The following is a 16,546-nucleotide window of genomic DNA, read 5'->3' on the forward strand; positions in this document are numbered from 1 at the left end:
AGGCTGTATAAGATGAGGCGCTCAGGGGCTCCGTGGCCAGACAGTGTTTCAGAGAGCCCACACCAGAGGCCGTGGGTGGAGGCAGGGAGCCCTGAGGAGGCCAGGCCTGGGCCTAGCTGGGGGCAGCGGGAGGATGGAGAGGAGGACAGGGCTTGAGAGAGGCCTGTGCAGGCAGCTTGACAGGTCCTCTGAGGGTGAGCAGAGCAAAGAGGGTGAGAAGGTCCTTGGATCTGTGCCCTGGAACCTGGGAGGAGTGAATGGGGCCAGGGGTACTCAGGTCTGTGCCCTAGACCTGGGAGGAGTGGACAGGGCCAGGGATACTCAGGGAGCCTACTCCTAGACCTGGGAGGAGTGAGCAGGGACAGGGGCGTCCTCGGGTCAGTGTCCCAGGCCTGGGAGGAGTGAATGGAGTCAGGGGGTCCTCGGGTCAGTGCCCCAGGCCTGGGGAGAAGGGAAGGGGCCAGCTGGTCCTCGGGTTCACAGCCAGGGCTCTGGTCTGGGGATCTCAGGTGGAGACAGGACCTTGATCAAGCTATGAGTTTTGGAAATGCCAGGTGAAGTTGCCAGGGCCACGGGCAAGGCCCAGAGCTTCTCCCCTTTCCATGACGGCCCTTGGGAAAGGGCCTCCCCCTCCTTCATGGAAGAGACAGTCCTGGAGGGAGCCGAGATCTGCTCTGGCAGGAGGGAAGCCAGCTCTCCGGCATAGCGGCGTGTGGGGTGGCGAGGACATCTCTATCAGGGCGCTCCTCTTGGCCACACCAAGCCCCACCATGCCAGGGGGGTGGGACTTCATAGCTCCATTCTCCATAGGAGAAACTGGCTATGGGTGCTGGAAATGCTACCCCAAATGTGGCATCTTGGAAACTGAGAAAACAGCAGAAGCAGGAAGCCTATTCTCCGTTCCCTCCCCTTTCTTCCCTGAAACAGCCCCTAAACCAAGGAAGGGCATCCCCCGACCTTCTCCCACCCTCTCCCAGAAGACCCTCACGTGACAGGTGTCCTGCTCGAGGCCCAGGGAAGGAATGCCGCACCAGGATGCTGAGAAGATGCTAGACGTACAGCTTTGCTAAGCCCCACTCCCTTCCCTGCTGCCCCTCATCTGATCATACCCCTTTCCCTCCCATTGCACTTCTCCAGGACCAGCCCCTGTCCATCAAACATAAGCATAAAGCACGAACTTCCTGTCTCTTTGGGTCTTCATTTCGAACACTCCCATGTCACAGGAGACGTAAATTACATGAATGTGTTGTGCTTCTGTCTGGCTCCTGTCTTTTGCAATGGAGGCCTTAGCCATGAACCTTGAGATGGGTGGGAAAGGATCTTCCTTTTCTCCCTCCCCTGGAGCTCAGCGAGCAGGGGTGCTCTCCGAGGCGGTGGTGCTGGGTGTGTAGCTGCCCATGACCATGATGGGCGCCATAGGCAGCTGCCACACTCCGGAGGCCAAGAGGAGGCAGGGTCCTATGTGTCATCTGACACAGGAGAGCCAGGACGGGTCCAGCAGGACAGGCAGGGGCCCAGGGGTCAGGAGCTGTGACTGTGCCCGGGCCACCTGGGCACTTGGGCCCTGCAGCCTGGGGAGGCAGCTGCTGTGTGTGCAGCCACTCTTGGTGGACCTGCCCTCCTTGCGTGCTGCTCCAGCCGTTCCAGTGCCTCCTGTGTTCAATTCCCCCGGTGGAAGTTCTGGATGGGCCCCTAGTTTCTTCCCCCACTGACTCACCGTCTGGCATCAGGCCAGCATCTGAGGGTTGTGGGGGTTTCGGCAGCCGCAGGAAGCCAGAGGCCATTCCAGGAGGAGGAATCAACTGAACATAGGCCCTGCAGCCGGAGGTGCTGAGCACACAGTGGGACTGGCTTCAGGGTGCCGGCCCCCCATGGTGCCAAGGCCAGTGTCACCAGCAGGCTGGGCTGATGCTGGGGGAGGGGACAGAGCTCTGACTTCATCCCTTAGGGTTGGGGAATTAGAGAAGGGTTTTAAGTAGGCGGCAAGAGCTTCCCTCCCTGGTGTATGGCAGAGGCACATGACAGCCATCACCGAAGCACGCCCTGAGAGTGATCCCACCGCCTAAGAAGAATGTGCCTTCCGAGTTCCCAGCTAAGGAATCCGGGAGTGGCCAACCCCAAGACTCAGCCCTCACCCATGAGGAACAGGCCCCGGCCCATCCCTTGGAATGCAGGCCCTGCGGGGGTCGAGTTCCTCTGTTCTGGGTTGGGTTGCTAGCGGGAGGGTGCGGAGGGAAAAAGCTACATAAACTGCAGGCTTCTTACAAATGAGAGCAGCTCTCCTGTCCAGCCCACTGCCACCAGACTGTCCCTGCATGTAACTTCCTCCAATAAACCCTGTGTCTCATTCGCTGTTTCTGGATCCCTTCTGTGGCCTCTTGGGCACAGTGCCATCCCTGCTGGAGTCAACAGGGGCCTGGCACAGCAACTGGGAAAGGCCTCTGCTCACTCCGGAGGAGATGAACAGGATGGCAGAGGGGCCTCCTGGAGCCAGTCTGACCTCCTCTTCTCTCTCCAGAGTGGCCAGGACAATCTCCTAACAGCAATGCCAGGAAGCCTGGGCTCCCGTCCTCACCTGGAACCAGCTACCTGGGCAGGCTTAAACTGGCTGACAATCCTCATCCTCACTCAGAAGGTCGGGATGATTCAACTGGATCACATGCTTTGGAAGAGTCCAGCCCGTGTCTGACACACAGTCCATCCACAACATGCGTTTGCCTTTCCCCGTCCCGGACAACAGGAGACTCTGTTCCTTTTCCCTTGCCTCTCCTCAGACTCCGGCTCAGTGTTCATTTGCATTTCAATACATTTCATCCCTAACTCCCAGGTGATGAGTGATCACAGACATTGGGGCTGGGCCAGCGATTCTATAACTGATGTCCCCAGTTCATCTTTGATTTGCGTTATGTTTTTGCCAGCTTCCCCTCTGGGGGTAGGGGCTGTATTGGTGCAATAGGGCCCACATTGCATTTATCAGGGGAGGATGGACCACGTGGGGTTTAGGGGATCCTTTGCACGCCAGTAGCATCTTACGCTGAAATCCTTGTTATTGAAGCAAAGCTCAGAGCCCACCGTGTTTTGTTGCAGATTCAGGCGTGGGCCAGGAGAGGGCGCTGGCCGCTGCACAGCTGTGGCTGATGGAAGAGGCGGGCTGGGCTGGGCTGGGAGGGGAGAGAGGGCTGGACAGGGAAGCGGAGACCCGGGTCTGCGGAGCTGGCATCTGCCTCTGTGTCATGGCCGCTGAGTCAGTTCCTTGCCTCAGTTTCCCATCTATAAAATGATGCCCCAGCTGTAGCGTTTCAAAGGGGAGAGTCTGTGAGTCTAGGGTTCTTGGGCTCCAGCAGGCTTGGCTCCACTAGCACCCACCGTACACAGCGGGAGACCTTGCGTGCGTTCCAACGCTGTTCCAAGCCTCAGTTTCACCACTTCTTAAAACGGGAATCGGCCTCCTGCTTTGAGGGATGTTGTGGGATCATCCAGGCACGCGGCAAAGTGGTTGCACTTGCCACGCACACAGCACGTTCTGTCGTGATCACTGCCTGATAACACCCGTAATAGCAGGATCCGCTCCACGTGCGAGCACCAGCCGAGCCCTTTGCCTCTTGAGGCGCCCCTACAACATGGCTAGGAAGTAGATGCTTCTAAAAATACCTCGTGCAGGCGGAAGATGGAGGCTTGCAGCAATTGAGTGATTCGCCCAGGGTCACCCCTGTCAGACCTGCACTTGAATTATCCGTGGTTTGAACGCACTTCTCTTTATTCCTTCTGTGATCAGGGTCGTCTAGAATGAATCGTTTGAGCACAGCAATTTCCATCACTGGCCCAGGAAGGAAGGAAGGAAGGCTCAAGTCAACCGCTCCACCCAGATTCTCCATCTGCATAACGGGCACAACATTCACACTAATAGCGGCCACATCTGCTGGATCAGATGCCGGCATGACTGACTTCTTCTGTGCCGCGTGCTCCTTTTCTGTTTCCACGTGTCCTTGTCATGGATGCTGTATTATGAGGAACAAATGACATCACAGATGTCACTGCTGCTGCAGACACCGCTGCTGCCACTGCTGTTCATCAAAGAAGGATGTGCAGAATCTCAGAAGGGAAACGGGTGATCAAGCCCAACCCTGTGTAGCCCTGCCTCTCAGCACAGGCAGGTGTGCCCCCTCCTCCTGGAAGCCCACCTGGGCCTAATCACCCTCTGCTCCTGACCCAGCCTCCAAGCCCAGTGCCCAGGGCCTTTTCCTCTCTGGGTTCCTGTCCTCGCCTTCCTGCTGCCATGTCTAATAAGTCACCATGCTTCAGATGCAGTTGTGTACCCTGCACGCTGCACCCCTCTCCACCCAGGGCCATGGCCCCGCTGGGCCACACTGTCTCCAGGGACCCCTGCTCCCAGCCCTCGGTCCTGCAGCTGCAGAGTACACCTGGTCCTGCCACTCTCCACGCAGACCTTCCAGGAGAGGCGTGGCCTCCAAAAAAGCCCACGCCCTCACGTGATCACACAGCTCTCCTGAGGCCGTCGGACTCCCCTCTGGCTGCCATCCTGCTCACTCCCTGCATGCCCCCACCCCAGGCACACTCAGTTCAGGGCTCACTCACACTTGTGGCGCTAATGTGTGCACAGGGTCCTCTGAGCATCTGCACCTGCTGTGCCCTCTGCCTGGAATGCCCTTCCTCATCCCCAGTCAGTGTTCAAGACACAGTTTAAAGTCACTCTCTGGATCAGGCATTGCTAAGGCCACTGGCTCAGAGGCCCTGCTCCTTCTATTGCAAAGCCAGGGTTAGAGCTCTGTCTGTGAAGTCAGAGTTTGTGCCTAGGGCCCAGGTGCCAGAGAGGACGGGGCTGCAGTGCCTTTGTCTACCGCACCCTCATGTCCTGGTGCCAGCGCCAGCGCCAAGTGGGACTCGGGGAGGGATCCCCAGGCGTGTCCCCTCGTGCTATGCTCAGAACCCTGGTTCTCTGGCCTCCAGCTCCTCAGATCCAGGACATCCTGTGTCTCCTAGTCCACTCCCATTGCTCCCCAGGGCTGCCCTGGTGCCTGTCCCTGGTTTCTAGCCTCTCTTCCTCCACCATGGCAGGCCCAAGCTCACATTCTGGGCTCTCCCACCATGCAGAGGCCAAGCCCCTTGGCAGCCCCCTCACTCCCCGCCTGCCCTCAGTAGACTCAGCAGTTTCTAACCCGTCCCTCATCACCTGCTCTGCGCCCCCGTCTTCATCTAGGAAGGAGACCCCGCGAGGGCACGGGCTGGTCTGTTTTGTTCCCAGCGGTTGCCCCAGCTCCTGAAACCTAGGAGGGCCTCTACAAATACTCCCAGGCAGAGGAAGGCCGGGTCTCAGTTCCGAGGTCACTGCTGCCTGGGGGCGGCATTAGGCCCACTTTGAGGCTCATGCAACACATCCCCCTTCCAGGATCCTCTCCTGCCAGGAAGTGACTCAGGCCCCATTTCTGCCCTGATGACCCCTGATTCCTTGACACCCTCTCCACGTCACTTCCTGCCTGCACCACCCCCAGCTTAGCAGGGCCCAGCAGGAACTGGCTCCTGTCTCAACCAGCCCTGCTCTCCCAGCCTCCATGTCTTCCTCCTCCTCCTCTTTGGTCTCAATAAATGGCCTCCCTCCTTCCCACCATCCACCAGGTCCTCCAACCATAATCCCAGAAGTGCCCACCACCCCACCTGCCCCACCGTAAGCAGAGCCCTCAGGGGCCGGAACCCATCCCATCTCAGGCCACCCCACTTCCCCACCCCACCTCGGCTGCTCCTGCCTCCCCCAGTCTCCCATCTCAGAAACTTTGGCGATGAGACACTATGCAAGCTACCGCAGTGAAGCTCAAATGCTCAAGCTGCCAATTAGCCGGTCCTGTAGCAGCAAGGCTTTGCCACGGTTCACGCTTCAGAGCCGAGATGAACACACCCGGAGCGCTCATGCAGGCTGCCCATGGCAGGGTCCCCGCGGATGAGCAGATCAGAAGAGCCAGCCGAGGGCTGAGCCCACTGTAAGACTGGCCAGGATGTTGCCCAAGGAACCACGGCCAGGAGAATGCAGGTGTGAAACATAGCAAACCCTGGGTGGCTGGCGACCCCCTGTCCTCGTCCACATCAGAACTGGATCTTCCTCACACAGCCTTTATTCTCTTACCAACAGTGGATGAATTCCTGAGCTCGCCTTGAAAACTACAGACCCCACCATTGTCGCAAGTGCAATTGCAGCAAATGTCCCCTCCCACCCTCTTCCCCGCAGCTGGAGAAAAGCAGACAGGGCCCTGCATCATGGAACTGTCCCGGCAAAGGTGCCTCCACGGCGTCTTCAGGGATGAAGGCTGCGCCCCTGACCCTGACCGTGAGCGATGAGAAAGGCGGCTGGCTGGCTGTGTGGTTGTCCGGCAATACTTTGCGTTCCGGGTACCACGAGTGAAATCATCTCTGTCTTCAACAAGCCTGGGAGTTCACTTTTTTAGGCCACCCTCCTTTGCCGCCACCCGCTTGGAGAAAGCACCCACGACTGCTAAATTGTCTTAAAGAAAGAGGTTGAGGCCAGGCGTGGTGGCTCAAGCCTGTAATCCCAGCACTTTGGGAGGCTGAGACGGGTGGATCACGAGGTCAGGAGATCGAGACCATCCTGGCTAACATGGTGAAACCCCGTCTCTACTAAAAAATACAAAAAACTAGCCGGGCGAGGTGGCGGGCGCCTGTAGTCCCAGCTACTTAGGAGGCTGAGGCAGGAGAATGGCGTAAACCTGGGAGGCGGAGCTTGCAGTGAGCTGAGATCCGGCCACCGCACTCCAGTCTGGGTGACAAAGCGAGACTCCGTCTCAAAAAAAAAAAAAAAAAAAAAGAAAGAGGTTGAGAGTCTGTCTTGCTCAGCCCATCTAAACCCCAGCTAACCCGACTCCCACGGTTGCCCAAGCCCAGCCATTTGGATTGGGGGCCCCTTCCCCAGATTCCTCCCACCCTGGGCTTTGGCTCTATTGAACTACGCACTGTGATCTAAATCTGCTTTTTCGCTCTCTCGCCTCCAGGCCTTTGTGCAAACCATGCCCTCTGCCTGGAACATCCCTACATCCCTCTCATCCCCTGACTACCTCCTGTTTTTCAGGGCAGCCTCATTCCCAGCTCCACATCTCTGCAGGTAAGAGTCTGGGTCACCCGGCCTGACAGCCGAGGCCCTGAGTGATTGCCCTGGGCCCTGTTCCCACCAAACCCCCTCTGGTGTAGCATAAGTCACACTCCCCCAACAGGATGCACCCTGATCCCAAAACACACATGTGCCTCCTGCCCTGGGTTTTTGTCCGGGATGTTCTCTTCACATGGGATACTGTATTAGCCGACGCGGGCTTCCATAACAACATACCCCAGAGGGTGCGGCTTAAACCACAGAAACAGATTCGCACACCGTTCTGAGGCCAGAAGTCCAAGATCAAGGTATCGGCAGGGTTGGTTTCTCCCTCCTTGGCTTGCAAACGCCACGTTCTCCCTCGTCTTTATGTGGTCTTCCCTCTGCCTGTCTTTTTTTCTGTGTAGTTTTTGATTTTTTTAAAGAGTCTTGCTCCGTCACCCAGGCTGGAATGCAGTGGTGCAACTGTATCTCTCTGCAGCCCTGAAACTCCTGGGCTCAATTGATCTTCCTGCCTGGGAGTATCGGTGTGCGACACCACTCATGGCTCTGTCTGTCCTGATGTCTTCTTATAAGGACACCAGTCAAATGGATTGGAGCCCACCCTAATAGTCTAATGTTTACTTAAGGGCCCTATCTCCGAATATGGCCACATTCTTTCGTACCAGGGGTTAGAACTTCAACACGGGAATTTTGGGGGACACAATCCAGACATATGGAGGCACATCTTTCACCCCCACTCCTGAAGTCCTCCCAGTCCAGTTCCAGCTCCAGCTCAGCTGCCTGCATCTTGGGGGCACTGTCCCCAGCCTTCCAGCCCTGTGTGCACTGTGGGGAGCTCATGCCTGCAGAGCTGTTTGCTGACTTCCTTGCGTCCTGGGTGTTTATCTCCTGCTCCTCTGCTAAGCCACTCACAGCTCGTGGGCACACACCTGCCTCGCTCACCTGAGGCCCCAGTGGTAGCCCAGAATCCATGGCAAGGCCCATTTGCTGACTGAATGATCACATTTGACTCTAGGGCAGGGGCTGGTAAATGCGCTCTGTAAAGAGCTGGGTAGTAAATATTTTCAGCCACGGGGGCCGTGTGGTCTCTGTAGCAACCACTCACCGTGGCCTTGGGAGCAGGAAGGCAGCCAGAGACAGTGGTACACAGACACGGTGTGCCATACACCCTGGGGCAGGTGTCAGCAAACCACGGGCTGTCGCCTGGGTTTGTAAATGGAGCTTCACTGGCACACAGCTGTGGTAAGAAGCCATCACCTTTCCTATTCAGAAAGGACTTTTTAAAGAACGTGTTCATCCCCTAGAACATAAGCTTCATGAGGGCAAGGAGTCTTTACTAAGCTTGTGGGGCAGTGCCTGCATGCAGTATGTGTTCAGTAAATACCTGCAGCTCCAGCCATTGGTTGTACTTCTTTTTCTATCTGGGCCTCAGTGAGAGAGGCTGGAAGCAGCTGTGGCCTTTCATGGAGACAGGCACTGAGCTGTGCTTGTTGAATGCCGCCTCACTTCACACTCCACACACACACACACACACGAACACATACACACATGTACACACACACATGCATGTACACATTCAGAAACACACCCATAAGATGGCAATTTTCCCTTTTGACAAATGAACTAACTGACGTTCAGAGAGGTTAGGTAAGTTACTCAAGGTAACACAGCACTCCCTTATGTCAGCAATTCCCATCTCACAGACTTGAGCTCACAGGACTGTACCAGGGGCTGAGGAGTCACCCCTGCCTTCAAGAAGGATGGCCGGTCACCTCCAGCCCTTTCTCTGTGTCATCTGAGTGACTCAGGCCAGGCACCCTTCTATCTCATGGCTCAGTTTACCCATCTGCAAATCGGGAGGGCACTGCTCATACCCACAGTCAATACGTGCATAAAAAGCGAGTCATCACCATGGGGCCCTGTGAGCAAGGCAATAAGGCCTCCACATTAACGGATGGCATTATCATTGTCATCATTGCCTTATGCGCTTGCGTTTATGACACCTGCCCTGGAGCTTTATGAAGCCTTTCCAACTCATTCTCCTCGGAGGCACTTTTACTATCCACCATCAATTGCTGCAGAAATAGAACATTTCTGCTTAATAAAAGACAAACACTAGCAAATAAACAAGAATAAACACATCCAGGACAGCCCAGTCACTGCAGCTGAAACCTGCATGGGTACATCCTGTGGAAGGGTGAATTTCATCCCTCGACACCTCAGAAAGCAGTGGAGGTGGTAAGCGAGGACACGCCTCCTACTCTCATATAAAGACAAAAAGATAAAAAGTCAGAGTGAAGCAGGACAGGAGGGAGGGAAAAGAGCAGCTTGAGGGCCCAGGAAGGGCACACAGAAGAGTGTGCCAGTGTCTCCCATGGTTTCTGGAGGTGCTTCAAGTCTGCCCTGGACTGTTAGTGGGAGTTGGATGTGATTGGTGGCACTCAACATGCTTTCATCCCTCACTCCAGGGTGCCTTGTTGTACTGTAGAGGCCTGAAAGCTGCAGTCCAGCATTGCATGGACTCCCTTGCAGCTAGATTTCTGGGTCAGGTGGGTGCACTTGTGCCAGGTTTGGAAGGTGAATGTGAGGCAGAGGCTTTTTCCTGCTCCACTGGGTCGTGTTTGCTGCCAGCAAGGTCACAGGACATGCTGCTATGTCCACCCTCCAGCTCCGGAGGGTGGAGAGGTGGTGGTGGTGAAGGCAGCAGCTGGACTCCACATTCTGGTGTCCAGTTGCTGACTTTGTGGAAGTTACCAGGTGCAGGCTGTAGCAATGGCAACATCAGCTGCACCAATCTCATGTTTTTGAGCTTGATAAGTCTGGGAGGTTCTGGTCCCCACCTTCCTGACAGGCAGAGGTAGAAGCTTCCTGGTGGGTCTACACCACAGGCTTTCAGGAGGCATCCTGGGGAGGGGGGTCCAGTCTAAAACCCCCTCCCTATCTCCCAACAATTTAGAAAGCACTGATCCCTCCTGTTAAATCCCTTTTCTGCTTATATATCCAGAGGGGAGTATTGTTCCTGCCCTGAGCCCCAGCAGATGAAAATTCTTAGAGCAAAATGAACACATGCTGAGTGAGGGCTTCTCATTGCTGAGAGAATTGTTCTGTTACTCAAGAGACGCCCAATCTCCTCCCTGTTCTGAAGTCTGAGGTCAGAGTGAGCCATCAACGTGGTGTCGAAGCTTATAGCTCTGCTGGGCAGCTCATGAACCTGCTGATATTCACAGCAGCCACTGTGAAGGCTGCACCTCTGTTCACTCCATATTAGGGCTCTCCTCACACCCACTGCCAGCACTTTCTACTATTTCTTTAATATGGATCGATGCAAACACTGCTTTACTTAAGGCTGGGGGACTGTGAAGGTTTTTCTTTTTCTTGTCATAGGTGATCATCTTTTATTGCTCTGAAGATGTATTAAAAAATAAAGATACATTCTGTGTATTCAAAAATAAAAATACATTCTGATCCATTTTTTAAGACCCTGTTTGAACATTCCTCCTCCAGGAAGTCTTCCCTGATTGCCTACCCAAAGGTGTCTTCTCTGCCTTACTAAGTTTCTGAAAGGCAATCCTGGGCTCAGATCAATTTCTCACAGTGCTGGGAAGCAGAAGTGCTTGATGGGGAATAAAATTCAAGAAAATATAAAAGTGAGTTTATGCTTTTAGAAGTAAGTGCCCAGGGTTCTGCTTCGGCAAGCAGGTCTGAGGACCAAGCACAGAGGAAACAGGCTGGTCAGTTTCATGTCAGCACTCCCCAGGGAAGCTGGCATGGGAAGGGACTACTGGGCTCTCACGTCCTACCAATCCCAAGGACCTACTGCAGTTGGCTGAGCCTTGGAAGAAATGCATACTATGCTGTCACCCAGGAAGGCTGCCCAGGCTCCAAGTAAAGTAGCCTCAGAGTGACCCAAATTATAATGAGGATAAGGGAAGCATCATAAAGTCATGGAACAGGGCACTCTGAGGGTAGGTGGATAGGTGTTTTCCGGAGGCAGGGCTGGCATCTGGGAAGGAAGAGGTAGGGAAGGAAAGGGAGGCAAGCCTGTGGCTTTGCACAAATCTGCAACCATTAGAATGGAGCAATTGTGTCCACTCGATTGACTCTGAGCTTGGCATGTGACTTGCTTTGGCCGATGCTGTGTGAGCAGATGTGATGTTTTCCAGGTCAAAGCTGTTACGCTAAAGTTGCTCATGTGGTTTGCTCTGCAACCCCTGGAGCCTCTGCTCCCCCATCATGAGAATAGCCTGCTATCAGCATAAGAGTCCTATGGGGACGTGAACTCCACCAGTAACCAGGAGCCTCATATAGCCAATCCCAGCAAAGCCCAGCAGAGCCGCCGGGCAACCCACAGAGCCCCAGGAAAAATAAATAATGCTTGTTTCTGTAAGTCATTGAGGCTTGGAGCTGTGTGTTACTCAGTATGATTGTTGCAGATACCTGCCTAACACACCAGATTTGTTGGAGTCAAGGCTCGTGTTGTTCCACCACACCACCCTACTTCTTCGGAATTAGAGCTTTGAAAAACCTCATAGCCCCTCAAAAACTAAAGCCCTGTTGTCATTGTTATTAATTAACTCAAATTCCTCATTCCTTTTACAATTGCAACTAAGCCTTTTTCTTCCCCTTTTCTTTCCTTATCGTCACAGAAAAGAACCAAAGCAAATAACTGAGATTTCAGCTCCATTAATTTTTCAGGGCATCATAAATTAAAGAGCAATTGCAATGCAGTCAATTTCTGCGGGAAAATAAGTCTCCGTGATTGTGCTTTAGTCTAATTACATGGAAGGCTAAGTAGCGCTATTAATACCCAGAAGCACAAGCTATTACCAAGGAAGGTACCAGGAGCAAAGAGGCAGCCCAGGAGGCTGAGAAATGCAGGGACGCCAGTCAGGGAAGACCAGACCTTGGCAAAGAGGCCAGGTCCTGTCGACAACCATGGCAAAGGACAGCCAGGAATCTCCATTTGGAGGTCCCTGACCTGGACAGTCCCTGATGGTAGAAATTCATCATTCATTCATCTAACCAACAGTCTGCCATCTATCCATCACCCATCCATCCACCATCCACCCATCCATCCACCATCCATCCATCCATCATCTATCTATCCACCCATCTATCTGTCCACCCATCTGTCTACCCATCCATCCATCACCCATCTGTCCACCATCCACCCATCCATCCACCATCCATCCATCCATCCATCCATCCATCATCTATCCATCCACCCATCTATCTGTCCATCCACCCATCTATCTGTCCACCTATCTGTCTACCCATCTATCTATCACCCATCCATCTACCATCCACCCATCCATCCACCATCCATCCATACATCCATCCATCAACTGTCCATCCACTCATCTATCTGTCCACCCATCCATCTGTCCACCCATCCATCCATCCCCATCCATCCACCCACCCACCTTTCCATCCATTCATCCCCATCCACCCATCCACCCATCCATCCATCCATCCACTCATCCATCCATCCATTCTTCCATCATCCATTCATCCATCATCCATCCATCCATCTACCCATCATCCATCATCAATACATCCATCCATCCACCCACCATCCATCCACCCATTCATCTATCCACCCATCCATCATTCATCCATCCATCCATCCATCCATCCATCCCCATCCACCCATCCATCCATCCATCCATCATGCATTTATCTATCCATCATCTACCCACCCATCCACCCATCCATCTATCCATCTATCCATCTATCCATCCCCATCTATCCATCTATCCATCCCCATCCATCCATTTATCCATTCATCCATCCATCCCCATCCATCCATTTATCCATCCATCCATCCATCCACCCATCATCTATACATCTATTCATCCATTCATTCATGTGTCCATCCCTCCTCACCCATCCATCCACCCACCCATCCTCGATCTGTCCATCTAACCAATATTTTCAGCCAGGCAGGCACTTTAGATTAAAATGGTGAAAAAGACCAGACACCTTCCCTGCCCTCAAGGAGCTTACCCCAAGTGTATGTATTGGGTGTAGGCAATAACTAAATGATTGCACAAATATATAGTTACCTGACATGGTTTGGCTCTGTGTTCTCACCCAAATCTCTTCTCAAATTGTAATCCCCACATGTGGAGGGAGGAACCTGGTGGGAGGTGATTGGGTCACGGGGGCAGTTTCCCCCATGCCGTTGTTGTGTGATAATGAGTGAATTCTCATGAGATCTGATGGTTTAAAAGTATTTTGCATTTCCCGACTTGTGCTGTCTCTCTCCTGATGCCTTGTGAAGACGACACCTGCTTCCCCTTCACCTCCCACCGTGATTGTAAGTTTCCTGAGGCCTCCCCATCCATGCAGAACTTTGAGTCAATTAAACCTCTTTCTTTATAAATTAATCAGTTTCAGGTAGTTCTTTAGAGCAGTGTGAAAATGGACTAATAGATACCCATTGTAATCAGTGTTGAGAAAGAGAAGCACAGGAATATGGAAGAGTGTGAAATACTGGGGCTCAAGCTGACCTGGGGTGGCACAGGGAAGGCTGCTGACTTGGGCAGCTTGTGTTTGCCTTCCAGGTCCATGATGTCTCTTTCCAACCCTTCTCTGATCCTGGGAGCTGACCTATGTAGACAGATCCTCCCTTCTCTGGCCCTGAGACTGACCTGTGTAGACAGATCCACAGCCTCTTTCCTCTAGCCTCTGATTGGATTCTGCCTGTGGGAAGCCTCAGTGCATTGGAGAGAGAGAGGCATGTGCTATTCCTCTCGTTACCTGACTGTTCAGCCACAGTTTGGTTCAGTTGCTCTTCTCAGAGCCAGGCCTCCTACTGGGACCCTTCCTGCAACTGTGGAGCCCACACCTCCTGTTGGGCAGAGGTGCTAGGTTCAGAGTGGCCTCTAAAACGTATCCACGTCCTAATCCTTAGAACCTGGGACCATTACCTCACAGGGCAGGAAGGGAGCCTGCAGATGGGATTGCTGAGGTCTCAAGATGTGAAGATCACCCCAGGCTATCTGTGTGGGCCCTAAACGAAAGGCCCTGAGTCCTTACAGAAAGCAGGGGCAGAGGAAGATTCACACACACCCACACATGTCCACATACACTCACACACTCATGCTCACACACACCCACGTATGCTCATGTACACTCACACAAACACACGCTCACATAGGCTCTCACACACACTCCCACACACACTCACACCCTCACACACACACGTTCACATAGGTTCTCACACCCACACACGCGCATACCCCCCACACTCATCTACACTCACACAAACACACATGTTCCCATAGCTTCTCTCACACACAACCTCCACACACGCACACGCTGACATGCTCACAGTTTCACACTCATAAACACCAACACACTCACATACACTCTCACAATGCACATTTACGTACACACCTCCCCACACATGCACTTTCACACTCACACGCACATGTGCTAACACCCACACCCACACTCACATTCACACCTACACTCACACATTCTCACAAACACACCTACACACCCACAAACTCACATACACTTTCATGCACACACCCACACCCTACACACACTCATACAATCACACACACACCCTAACTCACACCCACAATTTACACACTCAAATACACCCTTGCACCCACTCACACTCAAACACCTCACCCACACACATACCCACACACTCACATACACGTTCACATCCACATACACTCATACATTCACACTCACAGTCTCACACCCACCCACACACTCACATGCACTCACATACATGTGTACACACACACACAGACACACACACACACACACACACACAGAGTAGGCAGTGTGGAGATGGGGCAGTGGAGATTTGAAGCCTGAAGGTATGGAGATGCGGCCACAACCAGGAGATACTGGCAGCTGCTAGCAGCTGGAAGAGGCAGGGTTGGACTCCTCCCCAGAGTCCAGGTGGAACACGGCCCCACTGACACCTTGATCTTGGCCCAGCGATGCTGGTTTTGGAATGTGGACCTCCAGAATTGTGAGAGAATAAGTTTCTGTTGCTTAAACCATAGCCTGTGGTCATCTGTTCCCACGGCTGCAGGAAAGGAACAAAGTCCTTTCCTCCAGTCCTTTCCTACTGGGCCCTTCCCAGCCCCCGGGCCCTCTCTCTCCCCAGCCTCAGAACCCAGGTGGACCCCTCCCTGCAGATGCAGCCCAGTGCTCCCCACCAGGCTGGACCCCCGCTCTCCCACTCACCCAGGGACAAGGCCTCAGTTCCCTACTGAGCCCCACAGACACAGTTCCCAGAGGAGGAGGTGCTGATTTGGGGAAGAACAAGTCACTGCTCTCAGCGAGGGTAGAAGAGCATTCCAGACTGAGGGAAAGGCCTAGTGAGGTGTGATGAGAGTGTGGGGAATGTTCCGGAAGTGGAGAAAGGCCCTTGTGACTGGTGTGCAGAGAGGGATGGCGAGTGGCATGATCCTAATCGCCTGGTACTCACTGGTTCCTCTCTTGAGCCTCCGAGCCCGGTGCACTGCCCGCCCGGTGCACTGCCCACCTGACCACTTCACTCAGCTCCCACACCACGGCCAAGTGAGCGCAGTCCCTTGAGGGGGCACTAAGCAGAGGGCAATGGCGGGGTCCGGCATCCCAGCCCCCAGCCCTGGGAGGCTCCTCTGCAGCCAGCCCAGGGGTTCCGGGTCCGCTCCACGTGGACACTCACCTCCAGGTGGGTCAAGCAGACCCCAGCCCCACACGTCAGGCGAGAGGCATCCATACAGCTTACCTTGCTCTCCTTTGTGTAGGCGAGCACCTTGTCCTCCTCCTTAGGGTGGAAAATCAGAGTATCCATGAAGAAGGGAATGGGCTGCTTCTGAAAGGTGGCGCCTTCGTCCACACTGAGGAATAGGCTCTGGTCCCGGTCACTGAGTGAGGAGCTGACAAGGATGACCTGAAACACAAAGCGGGTTGTGAGGCCCGGGCCAGGTGCGCCTCTCCCCCAACATCTGAAAGGGGGTTGTGAGGCCTGGGCTGGGTGTGCCTCTCCCCTCTAACCCCTGACACCAGGGAGGAGTGCCCAGAAATGGCAGGCCCGCCCCCAGCCCAGCCAGCTCAGCTTAACTATAGCCATCCATTCATGGAGTCTCGGGACCAGCCCCTCACCCCTGCACACCAGGGAGGAGATGTCCAGAAACGGCGGGTCCACCCCCAACCTGACCGGCTCAGCATGAATCACAGCCATTCACTCATCTGTCTACTCATTCATGGGGTGCCTGGGCTGGGTTTCTCCACACACCAGGGAGGGGTGCCCAGAAATGGTGGGTCCACTCTCAACCCGACCGGCTCAATGCAAATCATAGCCATTCACTCATTCATTTATTCATTCATGGAGTGCCTGGGTCAAGTTTCTCCTTACACCAGGGAGGGGTGCCCAGAAATGGCAGGTCCACCCCCAACTCAGCCGTCTCAGCC

The 16,546-nt window shown here is 54.1% G+C and overlaps 1 protein-coding gene across 1 annotated transcript in view; it reads right to left on the reverse strand.

The window, feature by feature from the left end:
- The window catches only part of LOC119622814 (VPS10 domain-containing receptor SorCS2-like), a 206,527-nt gene that overhangs the window by 84,438 nt on the left and 105,543 nt on the right, over positions 1 to 16,546 (reverse strand). Inside the window, 1 exon segment of the mRNA XM_073004837.1 lies at positions 15,861 to 16,025. Coding sequence (XP_072860938.1) covers positions 15,861 to 16,025 — 165 coding nt within the window.

Source organism: Chlorocebus sabaeus, chromosome 2 (genome assembly GCF_047675955.1).
Source record: "Chlorocebus sabaeus isolate Y175 chromosome 2, mChlSab1.0.hap1, whole genome shotgun sequence".
In the NCBI taxonomy this organism is placed as follows: domain Eukaryota; kingdom Metazoa; phylum Chordata; class Mammalia; order Primates; family Cercopithecidae; genus Chlorocebus; species Chlorocebus sabaeus.